The sequence below is a fragment of the Equus przewalskii genome, chromosome 3, assembly GCF_037783145.1.
Source record: "Equus przewalskii isolate Varuska chromosome 3, EquPr2, whole genome shotgun sequence".
In the NCBI taxonomy this organism is placed as follows: Eukaryota; Metazoa; Chordata; class Mammalia; order Perissodactyla; family Equidae; genus Equus; species Equus przewalskii.
Window position 1 is genome coordinate 117242957 of NC_091833.1, and position 25833 is coordinate 117268789.

General features: G+C 40.8%; 1 protein-coding gene across 7 annotated transcripts in view; it reads right to left on the minus strand.

The window, feature by feature from the left end:
* Window positions 1-25833, minus strand: part of GRK4 (G protein-coupled receptor kinase 4) — a 134024-nt gene that overhangs the window by 64696 nt on the left and 43495 nt on the right. For 5 of the 7 annotated variants that reach the window (XM_070615200.1, XM_070615199.1, XM_070615197.1 and 2 more), the window contains exons 2-4: window positions 22735-22830; window positions 12489-12601; window positions 9612-9689 (exon numbers count right to left, since the gene is read on the minus strand). In XM_070615200.1, the coding sequence (XP_070471301.1) occupies window positions 9612-9689; window positions 12489-12601; window positions 22735-22830 (287 nt within the window). Of the gene's footprint in view, window positions 1-7916; window positions 7966-9611; window positions 9690-12488; window positions 12602-22734; window positions 22831-25833 lie in introns of those variants that run through there. The other 2 variants (XM_070615201.1, XM_070615198.1) reach the window with 2 other exon arrangements.

A 25833-nucleotide genomic window follows, 5' to 3' on the forward strand; every position in this document is an offset into this window, starting at 1 on the left:
CATTTAAGTTCTTTTTTAATTTCTTTCAATGATGTTCTGAACTTTTCAGTGTATAAGTCTTACACTTCTTTTATTATACTTACTCCTATTTTATTCATTTTTTTAATTGAGTTCATAGTAGTTTACATCATTGTGAAATTTCAATTGTACATTATTTCTTGTCTGTCACCACATAAGTGCTCCCCATCACCCCCTGTGCCCACTCCCCCCACCTGCCTTCCCCTGGTAACCACTGAACTGTTTTCTTTGTCCATGTGCTTGTTTATATTACACATATGAGTGAAATCATATGGTGTTTGTCTTTCTCAGTTTGGCTTATTTCACTAGCATAATTCCCTCCAGGTCCATCCATGTTGTTGCAAATGGGATAATTTCTCTTTTTAAAGGCTGAGTAGTATTCCATTGTATACATATACCACATCTTTATCCAATCATTGGTTGATGGGCACTTGATTGCTTCCATTCTTGGCTATGGTGAATAGTGCTGCAATGAACATAGAGGTACACAAGGTCACTTTGGATAGTTGATTTCAAGTTGTTTGGGTAGATACCCAGTAGTGGGATAGCTGGCTTGTATGGTATTTCTATTTTTAGTTTTCTGAGGAATCTTCATACTGTCTTCCATAGTGGCTGCACCAGTTTGCATATCCACCAGCAATGTATGAGGGTTCCCTTTTCTCCACACCCTCTCCAACATTTGCTATTTTTAGTCTTAGTGATTATAATCATTTTAACAGGCATAAGGTGGTATCTTAGTGTAGTTTTGATTTGCATTTCCCTGATCATCAGTCATGTTGAACATCTTTTCCGGTGTTTATTGGCCATCTGTATATCTTCTTTGGAAAAATGTCTGTTCATATCCTCTCCCCACTTTTTGATCAGGCTGTTTGGTTTTTTGTTGTTGAGTTGTATGAGTTCCTTATATATTGTGGAGATTAACCCTCTGTCAGATATATGATTTGGAAGTATTTTCCCTCAATTGGTGGGTTGTCTTTTTGTTTTGATCCTAGTTTCTTTTGCCTTGTGGAAGCTCTTTAGGCTGATGAAGTCCCAGTTGTTTATATTTTTCTTTTGCTTCCCTTGTCTGAGAAGACATGGTATTTGAAAAGATCCCTTTAAGTTCGATGTCAAAGAGTGTACTACCTATATTATCTTCCAGGAGTTTTATGGTTTCAGAACTTATCTTCAAGTCTTTGATCCATTTTGAGTTTATTTTTGTGTATGGCATGAGATAATGGTCTACTTTCACTCTTTTGCAAGTGATTGTCCAGATTTCCCAACACCATGTAGAGGAGACTATCTTTTCTCCACTGAATGTTCTTGGCACCTTTGTTGAAGATTAGCTGTTCATAGATGTGTGCTTTTATTTCTGGGCCTTCAATTCTGTTCCATTGATCTGTGTGCCTGTTTTTGTACCAGTACCATGCTGTTTTGATCACTACGGCTTTGTAATACACTTTGAAGTCAGGGATTGTGATGCCTCCAGCTTTGCTCTTTTTTCTCAGGATTGTTTTAGCAATGTGGGGTCTTTCATTGCCCCTTATGAATTTTAGGATTCTTTGTTCCATTTCCATGAAGAATGTCATTGGGATTCTGATTAGGATTGCATTGAGTCTGAAGATTGCTTGGGGTAGTATGGACATTTTAATTATGTTTATTCTTCCAATCGATGTGCATGAAATCTCTTTCCATCTCTTTATGCCATCATCTATTTCTTTCAATAATGACATAGTTTTCATTGTATAAGTATGAAACTATTTGTATGAAATTCTCCTCTGTCATTTCTTATTTTATTTATCTTCTCCCCCTTGGTTAAATTTATTCCTAGATATTTTATTCTTTTTGTTGTAATTGTAAATGGAATTCTATTCTTGAGTTCTCTCTCTGTAAGTTTGTTATTAGAATATAGAAATGCAACTGATTTTTGTAAGTTGATTTTGTACCCTGCAACTTTACTGTAGTTGTTAATTATTCTAGTAGTTTTCCGATGGATTCTTTAGGGTTTTCTGTATATGAGATCATGTCATCTGCAAACAGCGAGAGGTTCACTTCTTCAGTCCCTCTTTGGATTCCTTTTACTTCTTTCTCAAGCCTAATTTCTCTGGCCAAAACCTCCAGTACTATGTTGAATAAGAGTGGTGACAGTGGGCATCCTTGTCTTGTTCCTTGTCTCAGAGGGAGGGCGTTCAATGTTTCCCCATTGAGTACAATGTTGGCTGTGGGTTTGTCATATATAGCCTTTGTTATGTTGAGGTACTTTCCTCTGTCCCATTTTGTTAAGAGTTTTTATGGTAAATGGCTGTTGGATCTTGTCAAGTGCTTTCTCTGCATCTATTGAGATGATCATGTGGTTTTTATTCCTCATTTTGTTAATGTGGTGTATCACATTGATTAATTTGCAGATATTCAACCACCCCTGTGTCCCTGGTATAAATCCCACTTGATCATGATGTATGATCTTTTTCTTTCTTTCTTTCTTTTTTCTTTTCCTTCTTTCATTCTCTCTTTCTTTTTTTCTTTACTTTGTTGCTCTCCCTCTCTCTCTCTCTCTCTCTTTCCTTCTTTCTTTCTCTTCCTTTTTATTTTGAAGAAGATTAGCCCTGAGCTAACATCTGCTGCCAATCCTCCTCTTTCTGCTGAAGGCAGACTGGCCCTCAGCTAACATCTGTGTCCATCTTCCTCCACTTTATATGTGGGACGCCTACCACAGTATGGCTTGCCAAGCAGTGTCATGTCTGCACCCAGGATCTGAACCGCCAAACCCCAGGCCTCCAAAGTGGAACATGTGAACTTAACCACTGTGCCACCGGGCCAGGCCCCTGATCTTTTTGATGTATTGCTGTATTCGGGTTGCCTATATTTGGTTGAGGATTTTTGCATCTACATTCATCAGCAACATTGGCCTGTAGTTCTCCTTTTTGGTGTTGTCCTTGTCAGGCTTTGGTATCAGAGTGATGTTGGCCTCATAGAATGTGTTAGGAAACGTTCCATCTTCCTTGATTTTTTGGAATAGCTTGAGAAGGATAGGTATTAGATCCTCTCTGAATGTTTGGTAGAATTCTCCAGGGAAGCTGTCTGGTCCTGGGCTTTTATTTTTGGGGATGCTTTTGATTACTGTTTCAATCTCTTTACTCGTGATTGGTCTATTCAGATTCTCTGTTTCTTCTTGATTCAGCTTTGGGAGGTTGTAAGTGTCTAAGAATTTATCCGTTTCTTCTAGATTGTCCATTTTCTTGGCATATAGCTTTTCCTAGTATTCTCTTATAATCCATTGTATTTCTGTGGGACCCATTGTTATTTCTCCTCTTTCATTTCTAATTTTACTTATCTGAGCTTTCTCTCTTTTTTCTTTGTAAGTCTGGCTAGGGGTTTGTCAATTTTGTTTATCTTCTCAAAGAACCAGCTCCTTGTTTCATTGATTCTTTCTACTGCCTTTTTTGTTTCAATGGCACTTATTTCTGCTCTGATTTGTATTATTTCTCTCCTTCTGCTGACTTTGGGCTTTGTTTGTTCTTTTTCTAATTCACTTAGGTGTAGTTTGAGATTGCTTATTTGGGATTTTTCTTGTTTGTTAAGGTGAGCCTGTATTGCGATGAATTTCTGTCTTAGTACTGCTTTTGCTGCATCCCACATGAGTTGGTATGGTATGTTTTCATTTTCCTTTGTCTCCAGTTTTTTTTTTTTAATTTCTCTTTTAATTTACTCAATGATCCATTGGTTTTTCAATAGCACGTTGTTTAGTCTCCACATCTTTGTCCCTTTCTCAGCTTTTTTCTTGTAATTAAGTTCTAGTTTCATAGTATTGTGATTGGAAAACATGCTTGTTATTATTTCATTCTTCTTAAACTTATTGAGGCTCGCCTTGTTTCCCAACATACAGTCTGTCCTTGAGAATGTTCTGTGTGCACTTGAGAAGAATGTGTATTCTGCTGTTTTTGGATGGAGTGTTCTATGTCTATTAAGTCCAACTGGTCTAGCTTTTCATTTAATTCCACTGTTTCCTTGTTGATTTTCTGTCTGGATGATCTAGCCATTGATGTGAGTGGAGTGTTGAGGCCCCCTACCATTATTGTGTTATTTTTAATATCTCCTTTTAGGTTTGTTAATGGTTGCTTTATGTACTTTGGTGCTCCTGTGTTGGGTGCATAGATATTTATAAGTGTTATGTCTTCTTGGTGGGGTGTCCCTCTGATCACTATACACTGCCCCTCTTTGTCTCTCTTTACCTGCCTTATCTTGAAGTCTGCTTTGTCTGATATAAGTATGGCAACACCTGCTTTCTCTTGTTTGCCATTACCTTGGCATATCGTCTTTCATCTCTTCACTCTGGGCCTATGTTTGTCACTGGAGCTGAGACGTGTTTCTTGGAGGTAGCATGCTGTTTGGACTTGTTCTTTAATCCACCTCGCCACTCTGTGTTTTTTTATTGGAGAATTCAGTCCATTTACGTTTAGGGTGATTATCGATATATGAGTGCTTAATGCTGCTATTTTATCACTTGTTTCCCGGTTCTCCTGCATTTCCTTTGTTTCTCGTCCTGTGTATTTTGGTCTACCAATTGAGTTATGTAGTTTTTTATGTTGTGTTTCTTTGTTTTCTCCTTATTTATTATTTGTGTCTCTGTTCTGCTTTTTTGTTTAGTGGTTACCATGAGGTTTGTATTCAAAATCTTGTAGATAAGGTAGTCCATTTTCTGATGTCCTCTTATTTCCTTAGACTAAACCAATTCAGTCCCTTTCCAATTCTGCTCTGTTGTTTTTCTCACATCGTATTCCATCTTGTGTTGTGAGTTTTTGATTACAATGACTAGATTATCTTTGTTTCTGGTGTTTTCCTTCCCTTTATCTTTAATGCTATTCTTGAATAGTTGCTAACCTCTTCTGATGTATAGCTACAATTTTCTGATTTTGTCTACCTATTTATCTCCTTACTCTCTGCTTTGTAACCCCTTTCTCGCCTCCCCCCCCTTTTTTCTAAGATATGAGGGCCTTCTTGAGGATTTCTCATCGTGGGGGGAGGGGTGAGATCTTTTGGCTATGGACTCCCTTAGCTTTTGTTTATCTGGGAAAGTTTTCATTTCTCCACCATATCTGAAAAACATTTTCACTGGATAGAGTATTCTTGGCTGAAAGTTTTTGTCCTTCAAAGATTTGAATATGTCATTCCAGTCTCTCCTCGCCTGCAAGGTTTCTACAGAGAAATCTGCTGAAAGCCTGATCGGGGTTCCTTTGTAGGTTATTTTCTTCTGCCTTACAGCCCTTAGTATTTTTTGCCATTCACTTTTCCAGTTTCACTACTATACGCCTTGCAGTAGGTCTTTTTACACTGACATATTTAGAAGATCTTCCACATGGATTTCCATCTCCTCCCCTAGGTTTAGGAAATTCTCTGCTATTATTTCTTTGAACCAGCTTTCTGCTCCATTCTCCTTCTCTTCTCTGTCTTGAATATCTATAATTCTTATGTTGCATTTCCTAATTGAGTCAGATATTTCTCGGAGACATTCTTCATTTCTTTTTAGTCTTAGTTCTCTCTCCTCCTCTATCTGCAGCATTTCAATATGTCTAGCCTCAATTATGCTCCTCTATGTTGTCTGCTTGAGTGTTCAGGGAATCTATATTTTGTTTTATCTCATCCATTTTGTCTTTCATCTCCAATATTTCTGATTGATTCTTCTTTATAGTTTCAATCTCTTTTGTAGTAGCTCCTGAATTTGTTGAATTTTTTCTCTACATTCTCTTTTCACTAGTTGAGTTTCTTTATGATAGTTATTTTGAATCCTCTGTCACTTAGATTACATATTTCTGTGTCCTCAGTACTGATTTCTGGGTACTTCTCATTTTCTTTCTGGTCTGGAGATTTAACATAATTTTTAATATTGCTAGAGGGTGTGGCTCTGTTTTTGCTCATCATGGTATTATTTGGTTGCAGTTACCACCTATAGCCACTGGGTGGGGGTCAAGAGCTGCATATTCTGAGCCATCTGCCTTCCACCGGATCCCAGGTGCTGGAGCCAGCGGTGGGCAGGTGGCGGGGAGGGGTGCTTTCTCCTGTGTGCTGTTGGGGTTTCCTTGCTCTGCCCTCACTATCTGCTCTGCTGGGGTGTTGGGTTGATGTGGTCACCCCCATGTTAGCTTTCACCTTGGTAGGGGCTTTCCCCTAGGCTGTGAGGAGGGCCCTTGGGGATCTTTGATGTTCCTGTGAACGAATGTCCCCTCCTCATTCCTTCCCTCTTGGAGGCCACATGTGGTCCTGGATCACAGTCTTTTGGGGAGGAAATGAAGTTTTCTCTTACCCTCTTCCACCTCCCCTGAGGGGGGCTCCAGTCTCTCCACCCTCTATTGTATGACTGTGTGGGTCTCTCAGACATCTTTTGTGTTGTGTTTGGAGGTCCTCTGTTGGAGTATGAATGTCTTTTTCATTGTATGGTGGAGGGAAGAGATTACCAGGAAAGCTCACTCCACCATGATGCTGACGTCACACCCCTAACTATTTCTTTTTGATGGTATTGTTAATGTTGTTGCTTTCTTAATTTCATTTTTGGAATTTGATTGCTAGTGTATAGAATTGCAATTGAATTTTGTATAGTAATCCAGTAACCTGCAACCTTGCTGAACTCATTTATTAGCTCTAGTAGCTTTGTTCCTAATGTGTGTCAGGATACCTTAGAGTTTTCTATATACAAGTGCTATGGTCTGAATGTGTCCCCCTCAAATTCATATGTTGAAATCCTAACCCCCAAAGTGACAATATTAGGAGGTAGGGCCTTTGGGAGGTGCTTACATCATGAGGATGGAGCCCTCGTGACTGAGATAAGTGCCCTTCTAAAAGAGGCTCCAGAGAGCTGCCTAGTCTCTTCCACCACATGCGGATACAGCGAGAAGGTAGCAGCTTTGAACCAGGAAGAGGGTCAGAAGGCGACCATGTTGGCACCCTGATCTTGGACTTCACGGCCTCCAGAATGCAAGGAATAAATGTCTGTTGTTTACAGCTGCCTTGTCTGTGGCATTGGTCACAGCGCCCTGAATAGACTCAGACAGCGAGACCACGGCCTTCAGAACTACAAGGAATAAATAAATGTCTGTTGTTTACAGCTGCCTCGTCTGTGGCATTGGTCATAGCGCCCTGAATAGACTAAGGCAGCGAGACCACGGCCTCCAGAACTACAAGGAATAAATGTCTGTTGTTTACAGCTGCCTTGTCTGTGGCATTGGTCATAGCGCCCTGAATAGACTAAGGCAGCGAGACCACGGCCTCCAGAACTGCAAGGAATAAATGTCTGTTGTTTACAGCTGCCTCGTCTGTGGCATTGGTCATAGAGCCCTGAATAGACTAAGGCAGCGAGACCACGGCCTCAGCAAGCAGACAGCTTTACTTTTTCCTTTCCAATCTGGACACATGTATTCACTTTCCTTAACTAACTCCCCTGCTGGAACTTACAGTACAACACCAAGATGATGAGAGTAAACATCTTTGTCCTGTTCCTAACCCTAGGGGGAGAGCATCTGACCTTTCACATTTAAGCAAGATGCTAGCTGTAAGTGTTTCATATATGTCCTTGATCAGGTTGAGTAAGGTCCATTTCATTCCTAATTTGTGGAGTGCTTTTATTATGAAGGATTCTTTGGACTTTATCCAATGGTTTTTTGCCTTTACTATGATGACCATGGGTGGGGTTTTTTGTCCTTTATTAATATGATGTATTATAGCAATTGATCATTGGATACTGAACCAACTTTACATTCCTAGGATAAATCCCACTTGGTTTTGGTCATAATTTCTTTTAATTGTAAACAAAATTTTGCTGAATTTTAAAATTTGAGAATCATGGAAACTAGAAAACTAAGAAAAACTAAGAATGAGCTGAGTGAAAGGATAAAGAAATGCAAGAATGAACATATACAGTCTTGCCTTACTTTTAGGTGCCTTAGGTATTCTGGATTGTTGAAATTGTAGAAGAGTTCCCTTTTCCAGTATGCAAAAGAAAGAGATTTTGGTTGTTGGTATTAAAGAAAGGCCAAAAAAAGAAAAACTACAATGATGATGTGACCATTGTTAAATTTTTTGTAAAGTACAAAGCTAGTTTCCTCACTTGATGGTAGGGAGAAAAAAACCTTTCAAGTTACTCGATCTTTGGCAGCCCATAAGCATCTTTCACTATTACTGAGCCACAGATAGATGTCCCTTCTGCCCCTCCCTTCCCTGTCTACATTTGCTATAGGTACTATGATTACTTTTTTTTTTTTTTTACCAAGGAAGATTGTTTCTGAGCTAACATCTGTGCCAATTTTCCTCTATTTGATATGTGAGTCGCTGCCACAGCATGACCACTGATGAGTGGTGTAAGTCTCTGCCTGGGAACTGAACCCGGGCCACTGAAGCAGAGTGCGCCAAACTTAACCACTAGGCCACAGGGCTGGCCCCCATGTGATTACTTTTTAGATTATATCTTTCTTCTGGACAACCTCTCTTGCTATGTGAGTATTTCTTCAGGAAAGAAGAAAGAAAAAAGAGATTAAAAAGATAAAAGAACTAGACAAATGATGACAGTCTTTTGGGGAGGGAACAAAGTTTTCTCCTCAAAAGTTTCTACTCCCTAGAAGTTTCTACTCCTCCCAATTAGTGTCCTGGTGGTACTTACAATATGTAGATGCTGTGTTTGAAAATAATGATCTATGAGCCAAGGTCTTGAGGCTGGAGGCTGGGGTAGACACAAACTTTGGAGTCAAAACCTATTTGGGTGTGAATAACATCTCTGCCACCTGCTGGCTGTGTGTATATCTTTGTGCCTGCTAAATGGTCCACTGGCCTTTCCCTCTGGCACTCTATTTTTGCACCAATGAGTCTGCCCTATCAATGAGTTGGCCCTATCATCTTCAGCTAGGTAGGCTCAAAATCGGAATATTTTGCACTACTTCTCCACCACACTATTCTTCAATGCCAGTCTATACATGTTTGATACCTGGCCCCAGTACTCTCTAGCTGTGTAACCTTCAGTAAGTCACTTAATCACTCTGATTTTCAGTATTATCATATGAAATCAGACATAATAATGTACCTACCTCATGGTTTTGTTGTGAACATTAAATAACTTATTACATGCACAAGGCTTAGAGCAGTATTCACTAAATGTTAGCTCTCACTGTTGCCAGTATTCTCCTCCCACCCTACAACACAGGGACCGGGCCAGGGTTTAGGACTCTTACTGGTCTACAAAAAGAAAGTCATATGAAGGCAAGCAGGTTACAGCTCTAACTTCAGGGACTTACTAAACTACAAGAACCTAGCAATTCAAAAAGCATAAAAACTAATACCCCTTAGAGCTGTAGGAGAAAAATGTTATTTTCAGTCCAAGAGAGGCAAATAAAATTCTCTAGGTCTATATTCTGTTTGAGGAAACACAGAAACTTTTAAATTCTTTGAATCAATTTTCTAAGAGATGTAATTGTTAGTTTCCTCACTAAATCAAAATAAAATGCAGAAGAGGACATTTATAAGAAATTAAAGATTTTAACACATTTGTTATATCTTATCCAATTAAGTAAAAATGGCTATGCACTCTAATTATTTAAGTTATTTACAAATCTTTATATCTAGTAAAGAAAATATACCTCACTACTGAAGAATCTTTCTAAGACTAACAGTCCACAATTTCTTCGGTCCTCATCAGCAGCCACTTCATATTCTGTCTGATTGCAGAGATGAGAGAAAAGAAAAATGTTAGTTAAGCTTCTACACTGACTTCATAATGTTTCAAATTCTCTAACTTATGGAACTGACTTAGTCCCCTAAGAACCAGAGAACAGCTTTATCGATCAAGCATCTGCAGTTCTTCTTTGGGAAATTAATGGCTAAGAGGGGAAAAATCAGTTGGTTCTCTTAAGGGGTTCATTAGTAGAGCAACATATTCCATAATGTTCTCTATGTCACATTATATTTTCAGCCATTAAATGTGGCCAAATAAAACGGAATGAAATAAACAGCTTGGGCTGTTCTAGGCAAAAGCATTTTAGAAAGGTCCAAGAGGCACTTGGAAACCTGAACACAGGGCTCCCAGAGAAGTCAGAGCTGGTGACACCAAAGCAGGAGTCATCCACACACAGGTGTCAGGTGAGAGGCGTAAGAGTGGAGAGTTCCACACAGGCCAGAAAACATAGGAAGGATCAAAAGCAGAACCTGACTAATAAATAGTAAATGTCTATAAAGGAGAAGCAAGAAAGAAGAAGTGGAAAAGAAAGATAAGAGAAAAAGAAAACCGGAGGTGAGATCGCAAAAGCCTAGAGAAGAGAATTTCAAGAGACTACTCAACAATGTTAATAGACACGGAGGCTCAAGCACAAGGATGCCTCTAGGAAGCCACTGGATTTTGCAAGCAGGGGCCGTAGAAGAGTAGTGAAGCTAAAACCCAATGGACTTGAAGGGAGAAGTGAGGAAATGAAGCCCAAAGGAAAGTGATCTACTGAACACGTTAAAAAGTACTCAAAGACAATGTCCTTGTAGGTAGGAACCCAACCTCAGACTTCATTCTGCATCTTTCACAGGCCCAGCACATGGGGCCATGATCATTGGGCTGACAACCTGGTCAGAGCTAGCTTCACGTTCTGTATTCAAAGGCATTGTACTCACCATGACTAGTGACTAGCACACTATTTACTCAAACTTTAAACTTAATTTCTAGGAGTTCTGGAAACCATATGGCATGTAATTAATGGAAAAGAAAGCACTGTGACTCTGTGATGGTCTTATGATGTGCCAACTTGGCAGGCAACAATCTCCAGTTATTCGAACACTGGTCTACTGTTGCTGTGATGGTATTTGCAGATGTCATTAAAGTCTCTAACAGTTGACTTTAAATAAGGAGGTTATCCTAGACAATCTGGGTGAGCCTGATTCAATCAGCTGAAAGTCTTTAAAAGCAGAGCTGAGGCTTCCTCAAAGAATTCTCCCTGAGGACAGCAGCTTTACCCCATTTCTGGAGAGTTCCGTTCTGTCCCTCCTGGTTGTCCACCCTACAGATTTCAGACTTTCCTAGCCAGAAATCATGTGAGCCAATTCCTTGAAGTAAATCTCTAAATATATATCTCCTACTGGTTTTATTCTCTCCTTGAATCCTGACTGATACAGACGCCATTATTCATTCACAAACACTAAGCAGGGAACAGAGTAAACAACCATGCCAGATGCCATGAAGGGGAAATGGATAAGATGCAGTCTTTCCACTCGAGAAGCTCAAAGAACCTGTAATCACCTCCCACAAGTATAGTCAGAGCAGTAAGTGCTGCGTACATGACATCATGAGGCATCACTTACTAACCCACACAGCTACCACCAAAACACAAAACCCGTCACTGCGTCAATTGGCTGTCACCGAATAACTAACAGGTATCACGACAACATCGGAAGATCTAAATCTAAAAGAGTCTTGACAATGTAGTTTAGCCATTTTAAAATAAAGAATTGTAGGTCCTTAAATTCTTAAAATACAGCAGCTTGGCAAATATAACCCAATCCACTAAAACATACCTGCACCGTACCCCATGGAACTGAGAAGGCATGCCCCACTGAACCAGAGTCTATCTTTAAAAGAATAATTGCCTCCTTTCAAAGTCTTGTCTTATTCTAGTAAAGCTACCAGGAAGGAAAGGGCTGGGGGAGGTCCAGGGAGAAGAAAGCAAACAACAAAACAGGCAAGAGCCTCAAATGCTTTTCTGACAGAATATATTATAAATATATACTTTAAAAAATCTATGACCAAAAAAATTGAATAAAAACTCAATGATATGAGATGGTACTTTGCATATAATAAGTAGTCAATACATATTTGCTGACAGAGCCAGGACAGGCCAAAGAAGAGAGAGGAAGTGTCATAATCTTGGTACAAATAACAAAAAGTAAAAGACTTTTCTGTTTTCTACGGTTAGGTTGCTTCTGAATTTCATAGTTTTGAAACTTCTACACTTGCCAGTAGTCTCTAAAGATTTAGAAACACAAAATTTTTCTAGCTATAAGGAAATCACAGTAAACGTCACGCAGGATACATGTGAATGTTGGAAAATGCAGAAATCCTACTGGATTCCATTCCGCGTGCTCACTCTTCTTACACTAACTATTCCTTCCATGTGCTTCTGGGCTACTGTTTGAAGCATACAGCATCTGCTACATGAAGGCAGGAAGGATACTTTGTAGGCAGTTGAACAGGCACATTGTGTTAATTAGCTGTTCAACCTTCCTACAGATTCAAGCAGCATGTTTCAAAGTTATTCAGTAAGTACCTGTGACTCTCCAGCACTTGAGATGTAATTCTACACGAACTACCACCTTATACTACAGGTATTTCTGTACCAAGAAGATAACGCGACACCGAGACAACTCATTTATCCACTCTTACATCATTGCCAAGGTCTAATTAACTCAGAGAGATCTCATTTTAGTTTTTAATTTTGAAAAGCACAAGATTGGGTGGTTTAAAACTGAGGTAAATCGCTTACCACTGCATCCAGGAATTCAATGCACCACTTTAGATGACGTTTTGTATCACAGAATTGCCTGAAGAGAAGTCTTCCTATGGGCTGCCTGTCACAAAGATTACTATAATCCTTTTCTGGGTGAAGAAAGGGGATAAGAAACACACATATATAATGGTTACAATTCAGAAAGTACTTTTCTGAATCTTCCTGTTTTCACCTGATACAATGGAAGTCAAAAATAGTACTTGCAGTATTATTTTTTAAACTATTGTTTTGTTTACTAATTTAGACTGGGTTATCATGAATATTTAAAATACGCAGGCAGAGCCAAAGGTGGCTGGAGGACCTGATACAGGCGCAGCCTGACCGGAAATGCCCCTGCTGCCCTCTGACAGGAACTTGCAGGGCAGCAGCGCTAGCTGGGAACGAGCAGTCAGGATCAGAGCCAGGGAGGAGAGGCGAAGGGGGAGAGCGGGTCTGTGCTCCCCCTGCCCCACTCACCCCATGTGCTTGGCACAAATTACATGTATGTGAAATACACCACAGGAATGAACTAAATTAGATTTTCAAAAACTCTTTTTCATTTTGCTACCTTTTTATGCTTTCCCAAGTTACAAATATTATATACACTTAATGATTTTTTAACTGCTTTTTCTCTTTTCAGTGGAATAATATGTTGTGTACTTTACCTTACCTTACCCCAAACACTGACACTGTTTTGAGAACAAGGCACTAATATTTGGTCAAAGTGTCAAAAGGGATGTTAAACAAAAATTTTATGTTCAAAATAGGTTAATTAAACTTCAGCAAGAAAATCAGTTGCTCCTTTAATAGTGGCTCTGAACTTGAAATGAACATAACTATGTTCAGGTACTCCTAAACTGGCTCTAAAGCTGAAGAATAAATGAAATTCATGAAAAGTAAGCAAGCCATAACAAACTCCTCAATTAAAGGATTTATTAATACCAAGGGATTCTAGGAATCTAAACACTCCTGTTTTGAATCGCTGAGTTAGCACATGGCAAAGTAGAGGCAAGGATATAAACATCTGGAGTGCTAGTACACAACTGCTTGTACAGCAAACATCAGCAAGAGTTTTGCAAAAATTCTACCACCCACTTTGTCCGATATTGCTACCACATTTTATTTTAGGGATACTCATAACTACATTTAAAAAAACAAACAACACAAGACAATCAAAAAGTGATTTAAAAAAAAAAAAACTTGAGAGTTTTTAATACTTTCCTCCCAAATTCAAAGGTTCAGAAACGTTTCTAGTTTCCGGCTGAGGATAACAGGTGGAGCATACAGGTCTGCCTACCTTCTCTCCCAGATTCCTACTGAAATGACCAAAACTTAAAACAAAAACAAAACCACAACCAAAAGAATAAAGCCCTAACATGGAAAAAGAATACAGGACACCCTTAGGAGCCAGAAATTTGAGGAATACCTGCAAGAGAGAAAGCGGATGGGGTCAGCTCTTAAAGGAACCAGGAGCTGAAACCCCAGAGATAAGGCGGGCCTCCTAGGGAAGCCCCTCCCACACGGCTAGATCACGGGAGCCCCTCCCAGTCCCGATCAGAATGGCTGTCCAAAAGGCTTCTCCTTCAGATTGAAGCCACGTTACAGAAAGTAAGTATCTGCCAAGAGAGATTCTGGGACCCCGGAGGAGAGGCGGAGCAGAAGGAACGAAGTGGAATGCTCTGTGGCTGCTAGAACGCCGGCCCTGTCTGGAAGGCACCCCAGGGCACACCCACCCACCAGAACGCCATTCAAGAAAGAGGACGGCCTGGAGAAGGGAAGCACGCAACCGCAGAGGAAGTAGTGCCGGCATCCGCGTCAAGCACGCAGCCCTTAGCAAAAAGTTGAATAAACAACCTCAGGTCTCTAGGTATAGCAAAAAAGCAGCAGGTAAAAACAAAACCCAGAAAGAACAGCAGAAAAACTGAACCAGGAGAAGAGAGATATGCAGGCAACAGAAAACATATCTTTAAAAACGCTAATTAGTATGCTCTGAGGGACTGCTAGAGCCATAAAACATGAAAAAGAAGCAATCATAGAACAAGAGAGTATTTTTAGAAATTAAAAATATGATTAATGAAAATACACTGTGGGATGGGCTGGATAATACTTTGCATGTGCATAAAAGCATGGATGTTGATCTGGATAATAAGGAAATCTCCTAAAATGAATGGCAAAAAGCAAACAGAAAATACAAGAGAATGTTGCGACACAGAAGACAGATCCAGAAAGTCAAATATCTGTCTAATAGGAATTCAAAGGGGAAGTCCAGATAACATGGAAGAGAGGAAGATACAGATATCTGGCCTTTCCTTTTGAATTTTAATATATATAAAATAAATGTATATAATATGTATATAAATTTACATATAATTTTATAAAACACATATAAATTATGAATATGTTTATTTCTATAATATTTATATATTAAAATTTTCCCAGGCCAAAGATTTAAAGGCTCCACTAAGCGCTAAACGTGATGAAGTCTGATACACATCCAGAGACATCCAGTAACATTCCCAATGCTAAGAAAAAACAAGAAAACGTCTGAGAAAGAATAAAAACTTAGCTACAAAATGTAATGAGTCAGAGGGACACTGTATTAACAAAGTTAGAGGCTGGTAAACCAATGTTTTCAAAGTTCAGTGGGCAAGGGGAGTGGAAATCTTTTTCAATTCCATTAACTATCAAATGAGAAGGCAAAACGGGACATTTTCCAAAATTTCAGAACTCAGAAATTTTACCTTCCATTTGGCCTATATGACAAAATAATTACTTGAGGAGCTATAATAATAGAAAAAGAAAGGAATCAAAGAAAGAGGACAAGATGGAAAACAAAAAGGATAAGCAGGGGGTATAATCCAGAAGCAAAGAAAATTGAAAAAGTAAATGACCCCACCAGGATATTTGGAAGGCTTGATCCTTGGCAAAGTCTCAATAGTGCAGAATATTGTCTTCTTTATGACTCCAACCATACTCACTTGCTTCTAGATTACATGGAATATACAAAATTATAATATTGTACAGTAGTCCCCCCTTATCCTCGAGGGAAACATTCCGAGACCCCCAGTGATGCCTGAAACTGGGGATAATACTGAACCCTACATATACTGTTTTTTTCCTACAGGTACATATCTATAATAAAATTTAATTTATAAATTAGGCACAGTAAGAGATTAACAGTAATAACTAATAATAAAAATAGAACAATTATAACAATATACTGTAATAAATGTTACTGAAGATCTTGGCAACCTCAACGTATGATTTTTTTCCCTTACTTATTAAGTTGACAACTTTCACCTTTTCACTTACAGAAAGCACTTTACAGCTTTGCTTTGGCACATCAGAATTGCCCGCATCACTACTCTTGTGCCTTGGGGCATTATTAAATAAAATAAGGGTTACTTTAACACAAGCACTGTGATACCACAACAGTCGATCTGATAACTGAGATGCCTACTAAGTGACTAACAGGTAGGTAGCATGTACAGCATGGATCTGCTGGTCAAAGGAATGATTCCCATCCAGGAGGGATGGAGCGGGACTGTGTGAGATGTCATCATTGCTACTCAGAATGCTGCGCAGTTTAAAACTTATGAATTGTTTATTTCTGGAATTTCCATTTAATATTTTTGGACTGCAGGTAACTGAAACCCACAGAAAGTGAAATCACGAATAAGGGGGGACTACGTTACTACTTAGAATAATCTTTGGACCAAGATACATAGAAGGAAAGTGATTGGCCCAATGAGCAGTTCAGAGTGGCTGAAAAAGGGGACATGGAGGGAAGCAAATGAAGCTTTAAAAAAACCCGCTAGGATCAGATTTTCAAAAAGCCTTGATGCCACACTGAGGAGTTTCTCTCTATCCTAGAAGGGACAGAGATAAAAATAATAACTATAGGTAATATTTCTTCGCCTCTTACTGTGTGCCAGGCAGTCTTTTAAGCCCTTTCTGTGCATTACTTCATTTAGTCTTCACGATAATACTTCTAAGTTTGGCATTTGAGGTAAAGCAGAGACCTATTGGGAACTGCTCCCTTCTGAGGGCCATCTGGACCCAAGGCAGAGGAGGCGCAGTTGGGGCAGGAGAGGCTGGGCAGGGGCACCAGCCAGCAGTGACAGCAGCTGAGGCCAGAACACAGCTGCAGAGTATGAAGGAAGAGGCCAACTCTCTGGTGACAAATGAATTTCAAAAGGCAACTCATTCACATTCTATCCAGTCCCTCCTTAGTGGTGAGGATAAAACTATAGGACACGGGCTCCATTCTCAGGGAACCTATATTCTACTGAGGGGACAGTGAGGAAGGAGGTAGCTAAGTGCAGCTGACGAGATAAACAGGTAGAAGGCAGCACCATTCATGGAGATGAGAACCCGCGAACAGAGCCGGTGAGAGGAGCGGGAAGCAGGACATTGTGGGCTAGCGCTTGAATTGTGGGCAGCAAGATTGGTATTGTGCCGGCAGCACTGCGGACGTGGATGTCCTTCGCTGATGGAGGAACAGAGGAGGGGCTGGGCAGAGGAAGGGGCTGCCCTGCAGACGGCCAGAGTTAACGCGTGGGGCGGGAGGCACCTTTGGGACATCCAGCGTTTAGGAAGTGCTCCGGAGCTCAGGAGATCAGGGGAGGATGGCAGCACACGTAAGGAGGAGGCCAGTGCAGTGGGCTAGGAGTGAACGGCCTGGCCAGGAGGTACACTTTACACTCTGATCCAGTTATCTGGTAAAGCCAAACATCTGAACTTCATGGCGGGGGAGGGGGGGGCGGGGGTGGGGCGGGGAGGGGCAGGGTTTATTCCTGTTTGTTTTGCATTTTATATTTATATCATCCTCAGACACTTAAAAATACTTGCCTATTAGAGATGGATTCTATTCAAGTTTTCCAAATTTATTTCTTGATTACCCTTGATTTCATCCAGAACTCTAACTGCTAGGTCTGAGTCCTTATTTGTAAAGGAAGCTACTTAATAGGTTCTACAAGTCTTTTTTTTTAAAGATTGGCACCTGAGCTAACATCTGTTGCCAATCTTCCTTTTTTTCCTTCTTCTCCTCCCCGAACTCCCCCAGTACATGTTGTATATGCTAGTTGTAGGTCCTTCTGGTTGTGCTATGTGGGACGCCACCTCAGCATGGCTTGCTTGATGAAGAGTGCCATGTCCGCACCCAGGATCCAAACCAGCAAAACCCCAGGCCGCTGAAGCGGAGCAAGTGAACTTAACCACTTGGCCATGGGGCCAGTCCCTACAAGTCTTAATTAAGGTATAGCAGGAAGCATGTAAGATTATTTGTATTTTTTAAAGTCTATGTCCTAAGGCTCCGATACTATATAAATTTCTGTCATAACTATAAAATCTTTGAGTAAATGGTCACACAATGCAGGCTACATTTTTTGAAAGATCTTTTTTTTTTCTTTTTGAGGAAGATTAGCCCTGAGCTAACATCTGCTGCCAATCCTCCTCTTTTTCCTGAGGAAGACTGGCCCTGAGCTAACATCCATGCCCATCTTCCTCCACTTTATATGTGGGACGCCTGCCACAGCATGGCTTGCCAGGCGGTGCCATGTCCGCACCCGGGATCCGAACCAGCGAACCCGGGCCGCCGAAGCAGAACATGGGAACTTAACCACTGCGTCACTGGGCCGGCCCCTGAAAGATCTTTAAAAACATAAAGACAGAGTAAGAGCCCTTTGGGTTTTTCTGGAAGGAAGCAGGGCAAAATTGCAGAGCAGGAGGAGGTCTGAGACGTGCCCAGGTTCTGTGCCGTGAGCCTCATACGCCTCTGGCAGATGAGCACACTGCCCTCCGCCCCACAGGGTTAGGTAAGTGGAGAGCTGAAGGCTCTCAGCACACCATCTAGCAGAGCAGGTCAGTGATCAATGTGGGTTTCAGATTCTGGGGACAGGACAGTCCTGAAGCATGATTCGGAGATACCAGGAACGTTCAGACTTGACGGCACTTATGTGGGCACCTCACAGGAAAATCTCTAATTTTACCCAGTCCACATGTTTTATATTGGCTCAGGGACAATAGCAAAAATGATGCATGGTTCCAAAAAACCTTAACTCTAAAGCCTTCCACTTATATTTGGGTGGCAGGACCATAGGTGATTATTACTTTATTCGGTAAAGTTCTTTTTCTATTTCATCACACACAATCTCCTTCATCCCCCCAAAAATCTGCCACACAGAAATGCAAGTACTTTAAATCTGTTCTTTCTGCTTTATCTGGCTCACAATTCTATTAATGATTTCACTTTTCCATGCATTAGATTTCACATGCTACTAAAATTGAATACCATACACCACAGAAATGTGTCACAAAATACGACATCTCAAAACCAGTGGACAGCCTCTTCCGTCTCCCCATCGGAGGCCTCAGTCCTGAAGGAACCAAAAGATCCAGTCTCTTTTCTTTCAATCTCAGAGGCTTCTCTGTGAACCATTTACTGTTGCAGCCGCGAATGAGCGCCATGCCCCACAGGGAGGACAGGCTCACAGGGAGGGGAGGAGGCCACGGCAGGGCACAGGGCGAACCAGAGCTGAAGCCTTCTGGGTCCCGGCACTCAGTGCACAGAGGCAGAGGCCGCTCCTCAGGAGTGCTTTCCTGACCAGCAGTGTTGGGAAGGGAACCAGCTAAGTGAGAGGCTGGTTTTTTTCAGTGTGCCAAATTCTGAGACAAGGATGAGCCACTTATCAGACGCTCTCTCTTACAGTCACATGCCATACAACGATGTTTTGGTTAATGATGACCGTATAAGGTTACTACCATATGGCCTCAGTGTGTAGTAGGTTATACCATCTGGGTTTATTTATGGACACTATGATGTTTACACAACAATGAAATCACTTACTGACACATTTCTCAGAACATACCCCTGTTAAATGACGCATGGCTGTGTTTTCAAAGTAATCCTCCTACAAAGAACACTAACTCAAAGTTTTATAGCTCGCTAATTCTCTATCATCCACAAATTCAGAACAATCAAAGGATGAAAATTTTAAAACCCAAAATATGCTTACTATCACACTAAACCCAATGTATATGTAAACTACTAAAGAAAATAAATGAAGAGCTGCATACACAGTAGAGGGCCTCTGAGTGGAAACATTGTTTTATTCAGTGAGAAAGTTCTGCCTGTACATCTTTACTGAAATGACTCTTGCTAAGGTCATCAATTCATCCATTCACTCATTCACTCACTCACTTAACAAAACTGTGACAAGTACTGTTCTAGGGATGGAAATAAACAAAGACCTTGAACTTGTGGCCAAATCCAGTGGCTGGTCGACCTCCGTGACATTGCTGGCCATGCCCACCTGCTTGGAAGCGCCTAGTCCCCAATTCTCTTGACCCTTCCACTCTCCAGACTCAACAGAGACCTGTCAGGCTGCTCCTTCTTGCTCCACTTCACTGAGTCATGACAGGATGTGGGGTCCTCCAACGGCCAAGGGCCCTTCCCCTCTTCCCTCTTTCCGTCCCTTCGGAGATCTTATCCACTTCCAGTCTTGTGATTTGTAAATGCCATCTATACACAGATATCCCCCAGATTCCTATCTACAGCCCAGACTTCTCTGAGCTCTAAATATGAATGTCCAACTTCCATCCAAACAGGTTCTTCCTGCTCTAAGCCCTACCTCAGTGATGGGACAAGACCTGGAAGTCATGCTTAACACATGCCCCCTTCCTCACCCCACACGTAAATCAGTTGAGTTCTACTTCCTCAACTTCTCCCATAGTCATTCAATTCCATCACCACTATCCCAAACCAAGCTACAATCATCTCTTGCCTGGACAATGGCAACAATCTCCTATATGGCCTTCCCGTCCCCACTCTTGACCCTCTCAATCTCATCCTTCACACTGAAGCCTGAGAGACTCTTCAAAACATAACCTGATTACATTATTCCTCTGCTAAAAATCTGACCATGTCAACTTTCACAACTCTACTAAGACAAAAACCTTTACCAGGCCTACAAACTCCTGCCTCTCTCCTTTCATCTCATCTACTCTCTTCCTTCGTCTTTGCTCCAGGAGGACTGACCTTTCTTAAGCCCCTGGAAACTGCCATGCTCCGTCCCACTTTGCGGCCCTTGTGCTTACCCAGCAGTCTGTACCTTTTTCTCCAAAGCTCTTACTACAGTTTGTAATTATGTTTATTTCTGTGATTATTTATTTTGTAACTATCTCTGCCAGGAAAATACAAGCTCGGTGAGGCAGACATCGCGTTTCTTTCTCAACCACTGTAGTTCTAGCACCATACCCAGTCTTTACACATGAACATAAATAAATGGTGACACTTAAAAGTTAATTAATGGTGTTATACACCTTAAACTTATACAATGTTATATCTCAAAATAAATCAATAAAGAGCATGAACTGGGAAAAAAGTTAACTAACGGACAGTTGATATAATTTACTTCATTCTATGTGCTAAAGAACTACCCCAAAGAATTAGAAGTATACAGAGATAATTTATATGCAAATGTAATAAAAATATAATTCTATGATCCTATGAATATATTTGATAGCATAAATAGTCCCAAAGAAAAGTTTAAAATATCTTAATTATAATGCAAATGTCAAATGATGGAATCAACCTCCATACTAATCACTCGGTGCTATATTCAGAAAACATTAGTATTTACACCGTGGATCACATATCAATTGGTCCAAAGAAGCATGGCCAGTAAGCACATAAAAAGATGCTCAACATCATTAGTCATTGGGAAATACAAATCAAAACACAATGAGATACCACATCACACTCACTAGGATGGTTATAATTTTAAAAAGAAAAGAAAAAGTGTTGGCAAGAATGTGAAAAAACTGGAATCCTCATACATTGCTGGTGAGAATGTAAAATGGTGTAGCCACTTTGGGAAACAGTCTGGCAGTTCCCAAAAAAGTTAAATAAAGAATTACCATATTATCCAGAAATTCCAATTCTGGGTATGTACAAAAAAGAAAGTTGAAAGCAGGGACTCAAACAAGTATTTGTACACCAATGTTCCTAACAACATTATTCACAGTAGCCAAAAGATGGAAACAACCCAAATGTCCATCAACAGATGAAAAGAAAAACAAATGTAGTATATACATATAATATCCAAATTAATGCCACTGAACTCTGCACTTAAAAATGGTAATTTTTGTTATATGTATTTTACCACAATAAAAAATCTTATACATGAATGTTCATAGCAGCATTATTCATAAAGTGTGATATATCCGTACAATGGAATATTTTTTCCAACAAAAAGGAATTAAGTACTGATTCATGCTACAGCATGGATGAACCTTGAAAACTGTATTAAGTGAAAGAAGCCAGTCACAGAAGACCACATAGTGTATGATTCCCATTTATATGAAATGTCCAGAACAGGCAAATCCATAGAGACAGAAAGTAGATTCATGGTTGCCTATGGCTGGAGGTAGGGGGAGGGAATGGGGATGACTGCCAGAGGATATGGGGTTTCTTTTTGGAGTGATGAAAATGTAAAATTGATTGTGGTGATCGCTGCACAACTCTGTGAAAATAAGTTAAATTGAATTGTACACTTTAAATAGGTGAATTGTATGGCATGTTAATTATATCTCAATAAAGCTGCTATTTTAAAAACATAATGCAGTTTAAACAACTGGATAGGTCTTCGGGGGGAAAAACTACCTCCCACTTTATACTATCTGAAATTAACTTTGATATTTAAAATATTTAAACTTTCTTAAAAAGGATCTATGATGGTACTAAAGAAAAGATGGGGGAGGGGGCAGCCCTGTGGCGTAGTGGTTAAGTTCGGCACACTCGCCCTGTGCTAACAACTGTTGCCAATCTTCCTATTTTTTTGCTTGAGGAAGATTAGCCCTGAGCTAACATCTGTGCCAATCTTCCCCTATTTTGTATGTGGGTCGCCACCACAGTATGGTTGGAAGGGGTGTAGGTCCACAGCCAGGATGCAAACCCACAAACCCAGGACATGGAAGAGGAGCAAACTGAACTTAACCACTACACCACGCGGCTGGCTCCTAAAAAATGTTTTTAATGAAAAAGTCAATAGCTGTATACACTTTAACTGCAGATTAGAAAACCTACAGGGTTTTTTCCCTGGGAAGAATCATGAAGACATAAGGAGAATCTATTATACAATTTTTGAAACAAATAAGGAAGTCAAGAAAGAGTAATAATAATCCAACAGGTGGTACAATGCCAGATATGACCTCCAGACACAAGCAGGCACTGTGTACTCACCAATGGAATGTTTAAGCTCGCTGCACTGGCTGACAGGGGGCAGCTTCAGCATCTCCCTCCATTTTTTACTACGACCACTTTTTTTGCCATATCCTCCTAAATTTGAAAAAAAAGGCATTTTTTTAATGGTCAGAAATATCCAATTATAACAACTACTTCCACTAATGTATTCTGTTTGAGTAGTTTGGGTACCTATGACAAATGAAAATACAAGCTTATAACAATTTGTCTTATCTGGAAGGCAGCTGGGTGAAGATAAAAATCTGTCACTGGCTCTGTCATTGAGAAACCATGTGACCTTGACTTTCTGGAAGTAGTTCTCCTGAGCTTAAGTTTCCAAATCTGTAAACAAGACCTAATACCACCTGTCAAACAGGGCTGCTTATAAACATTTGTTCAATAAGTATTTATTGAGCACCTGTTATGCACCAAACACCCTCAAAGTGCAGGAAACACAATGGTAAAAAGACAAAGTCCCTCTCCTCCATCTAGTGAGGGGGAGAGATAAGAAATCTGTTAGTAATAAGTGACAGGAAAGAAATTAGCCAATTGTAGCGATACATAGTATGAACCAAAATCCAGCAAGACAATGGTGGAGGGTGCTATTTGGGCCAAGGTGGGATCAGAGAAGGCCTCTCTGCAGGGTCTTGCTTAGGCAAAGACCTGAAGGACACGAGGGAGCCAGCACAGGACAAAACAGTGGAAAAAACTATTAGATAATATTTTAGAAAGATCTTTTTAAAGAAGTGCCTTTTAAAAAAAAGCTAAATCAGAGGAATTAGAATCTTCAGTTTTAAGCATTCCAAGGAGCTCAAATTTTACTGGATTTTATCCAAGAAAAAAACGTCACAGTTTTGGCTGGTGATTAACACTCTAGGACTATTGGGAAGAATAGGGAAATCAGGAGGAAAGTCATGTTTCACTGGGAAATAATGAGCTCTGTCTTAAATATGGTGAGCTTGGAAAACTGTGGGAGGAAGCAATCTGGAAGATGGACAGACTGTCATGAGCTCAGAAGAGACGGCTTGGCTAGAGATATGGATTTGACAGTAGTCTGCCAAATAGATAATGATCAAAGATGCAATGGCTTCTTCCTTGACCTTGTTTTTGCTCCTCTACTCCCCCCATTTCAACTGAGATTCTGAGCTCTAGACTTACATCCCACTGTCCAGATGTCCCAGAGCACCTCAAGCTCAACATGTTCAATTAGACTCATGATCTTCCCCCTCAAGTCTGGTCCTCTCTACATACTAGGAATCCTGCCAACAAACTACCATCTATTAGGCAAATGAAGCAGGAAACTGGGGCATTGTCTAATTCTATCTCCTAAGTGCTTCATTCATTTATTCAGAAGGCATTTGCTCCTGAAGTCCTGTGTGTTGGGCACTGTCCAGGAACCAGGCATACAGTGGAGGGTCAAGGTGGCTAGACCTGCCTTCAAAGGCATTCCCATCCCTCCTCTCCTTGCCTGCTCTACTGTTCTCTTTCACTCCAGGGTCATCACTCTCCTCAATCTCTCTTCTAATTGGCCTTCTTACCTCTGGTCTTCCCTCCCAGACCCTTCTCCACACCACCTCCCAGGGTCACCTTCCTAAAATGCAAATATAAGCTCATTTCTCCACTCCTTACAGCCCTAGAAGGTCTCCTGGAGACTAAGGATGAAGTGAGAATGAAGTGCAGCCCTGCCTAACATCATCCCACAGGTACACCATGCTCAAGTCACACTATTTACAAAAGTCCAAGAGAAGGAAGAGGAGGTTCCAGGAATCACGAGTGCCTGGACTGTTGCTCTGACATTATTAATCTAGGCAGATCTCAACTCAGCTCAAGCCAAACCACTTCCACGAAGCCTGCCCTGCCTAGGGAGAGGCAGGCACTTTCCTCTTCATGCCCTTTGCATCTTGAAATCATCTTCATTAAATCTCAATGAGGCCAGGTCCAAGGCTCATGGTCCTATTCCCAGTGTATCTCCAGCACACAAACAAATGATTGAGGGGATGGATAAATGGACCTCCAGGTGCCCAATGCACCAAGAGCAGTATATTGCACACAGGAGACACTACAGAAATGTTCACTAACTTTGAGTAGACCTGAAAAAACTGGAGATGCTGACTACAGGGAAGGGGTCAGGGACATAGATGAAATTTTCAAGGGCTAAGAGGAGGAAAAGAAGTAAGTTAAGATTTATTGAGTATGTAGTATGTGCCAGGCACCATCCTAGTTGCTCCACAGGTGTTGACTCATTTAACATCACCAGCTGATGATGTACATACTACCACTGCTCCCTTTCCACAGATAAGGGACTGAAGCAAACAGGTTTAAACAACAGTTCAACACACAACTAGTGAGAGTAGAACCAAGATAGAAACTCAAGTCTGCCTAACTCCAGGAAATCTGCTTAACCATTACTGTTGTTAAGAAGGAATAAGGTGTGGGGAGTAACATCAGCATAGTGATGGCAGAGTGAGCTCTATTGGTGATCTCTCCCTTCTACGATAAAACAAAAAGGCATCCATACTCCAACAGAGGACATCCATGCAACACAAAAAAAAAATCTGAGAAACCCATGCAGCCATATGTCAGAGGGTGGAGAGGCTGGAGCTGCATGTGAAGGAGGTGGAACGGGTTAAGAGAAACTTCACCCCCTCTCCAAAAGACTGCGACCCAGGACTGTTCGTGGCCTTTGAAGGAAAGGGAGGAGGGAGGGAGCACCCAGCAGCAGGAATATCAAAGATCCCCAAGGTCCCTTGCAGCCTAGGGGAAAGCCCACTACTGAGGTGAAAGCTATCACAGGGGTGACTTCATCAAGCCAACACACCAGGAGAGAAGATAATGAGGGCAGAGCCACTAAGCATGCAAGAGCACACAGAAGAAAGTGCCCCTACCCCCACCTGACCAGCACCGGCTCCAGAGCCTGAGATCCCGGGGGAACACAGAGGGCTCAGAATATGCAGCTCTTCACCCATGCCTAGTGGCAATAGGTAATAACAGCGATTAATAATACCAGGATGTGGGAAAACAGAGCCACACCCCCTAGCACTATCAAAAATTACATTTGATCTCCAGACCAGAGAGAAAATGACAAGTACCCAGAAATCA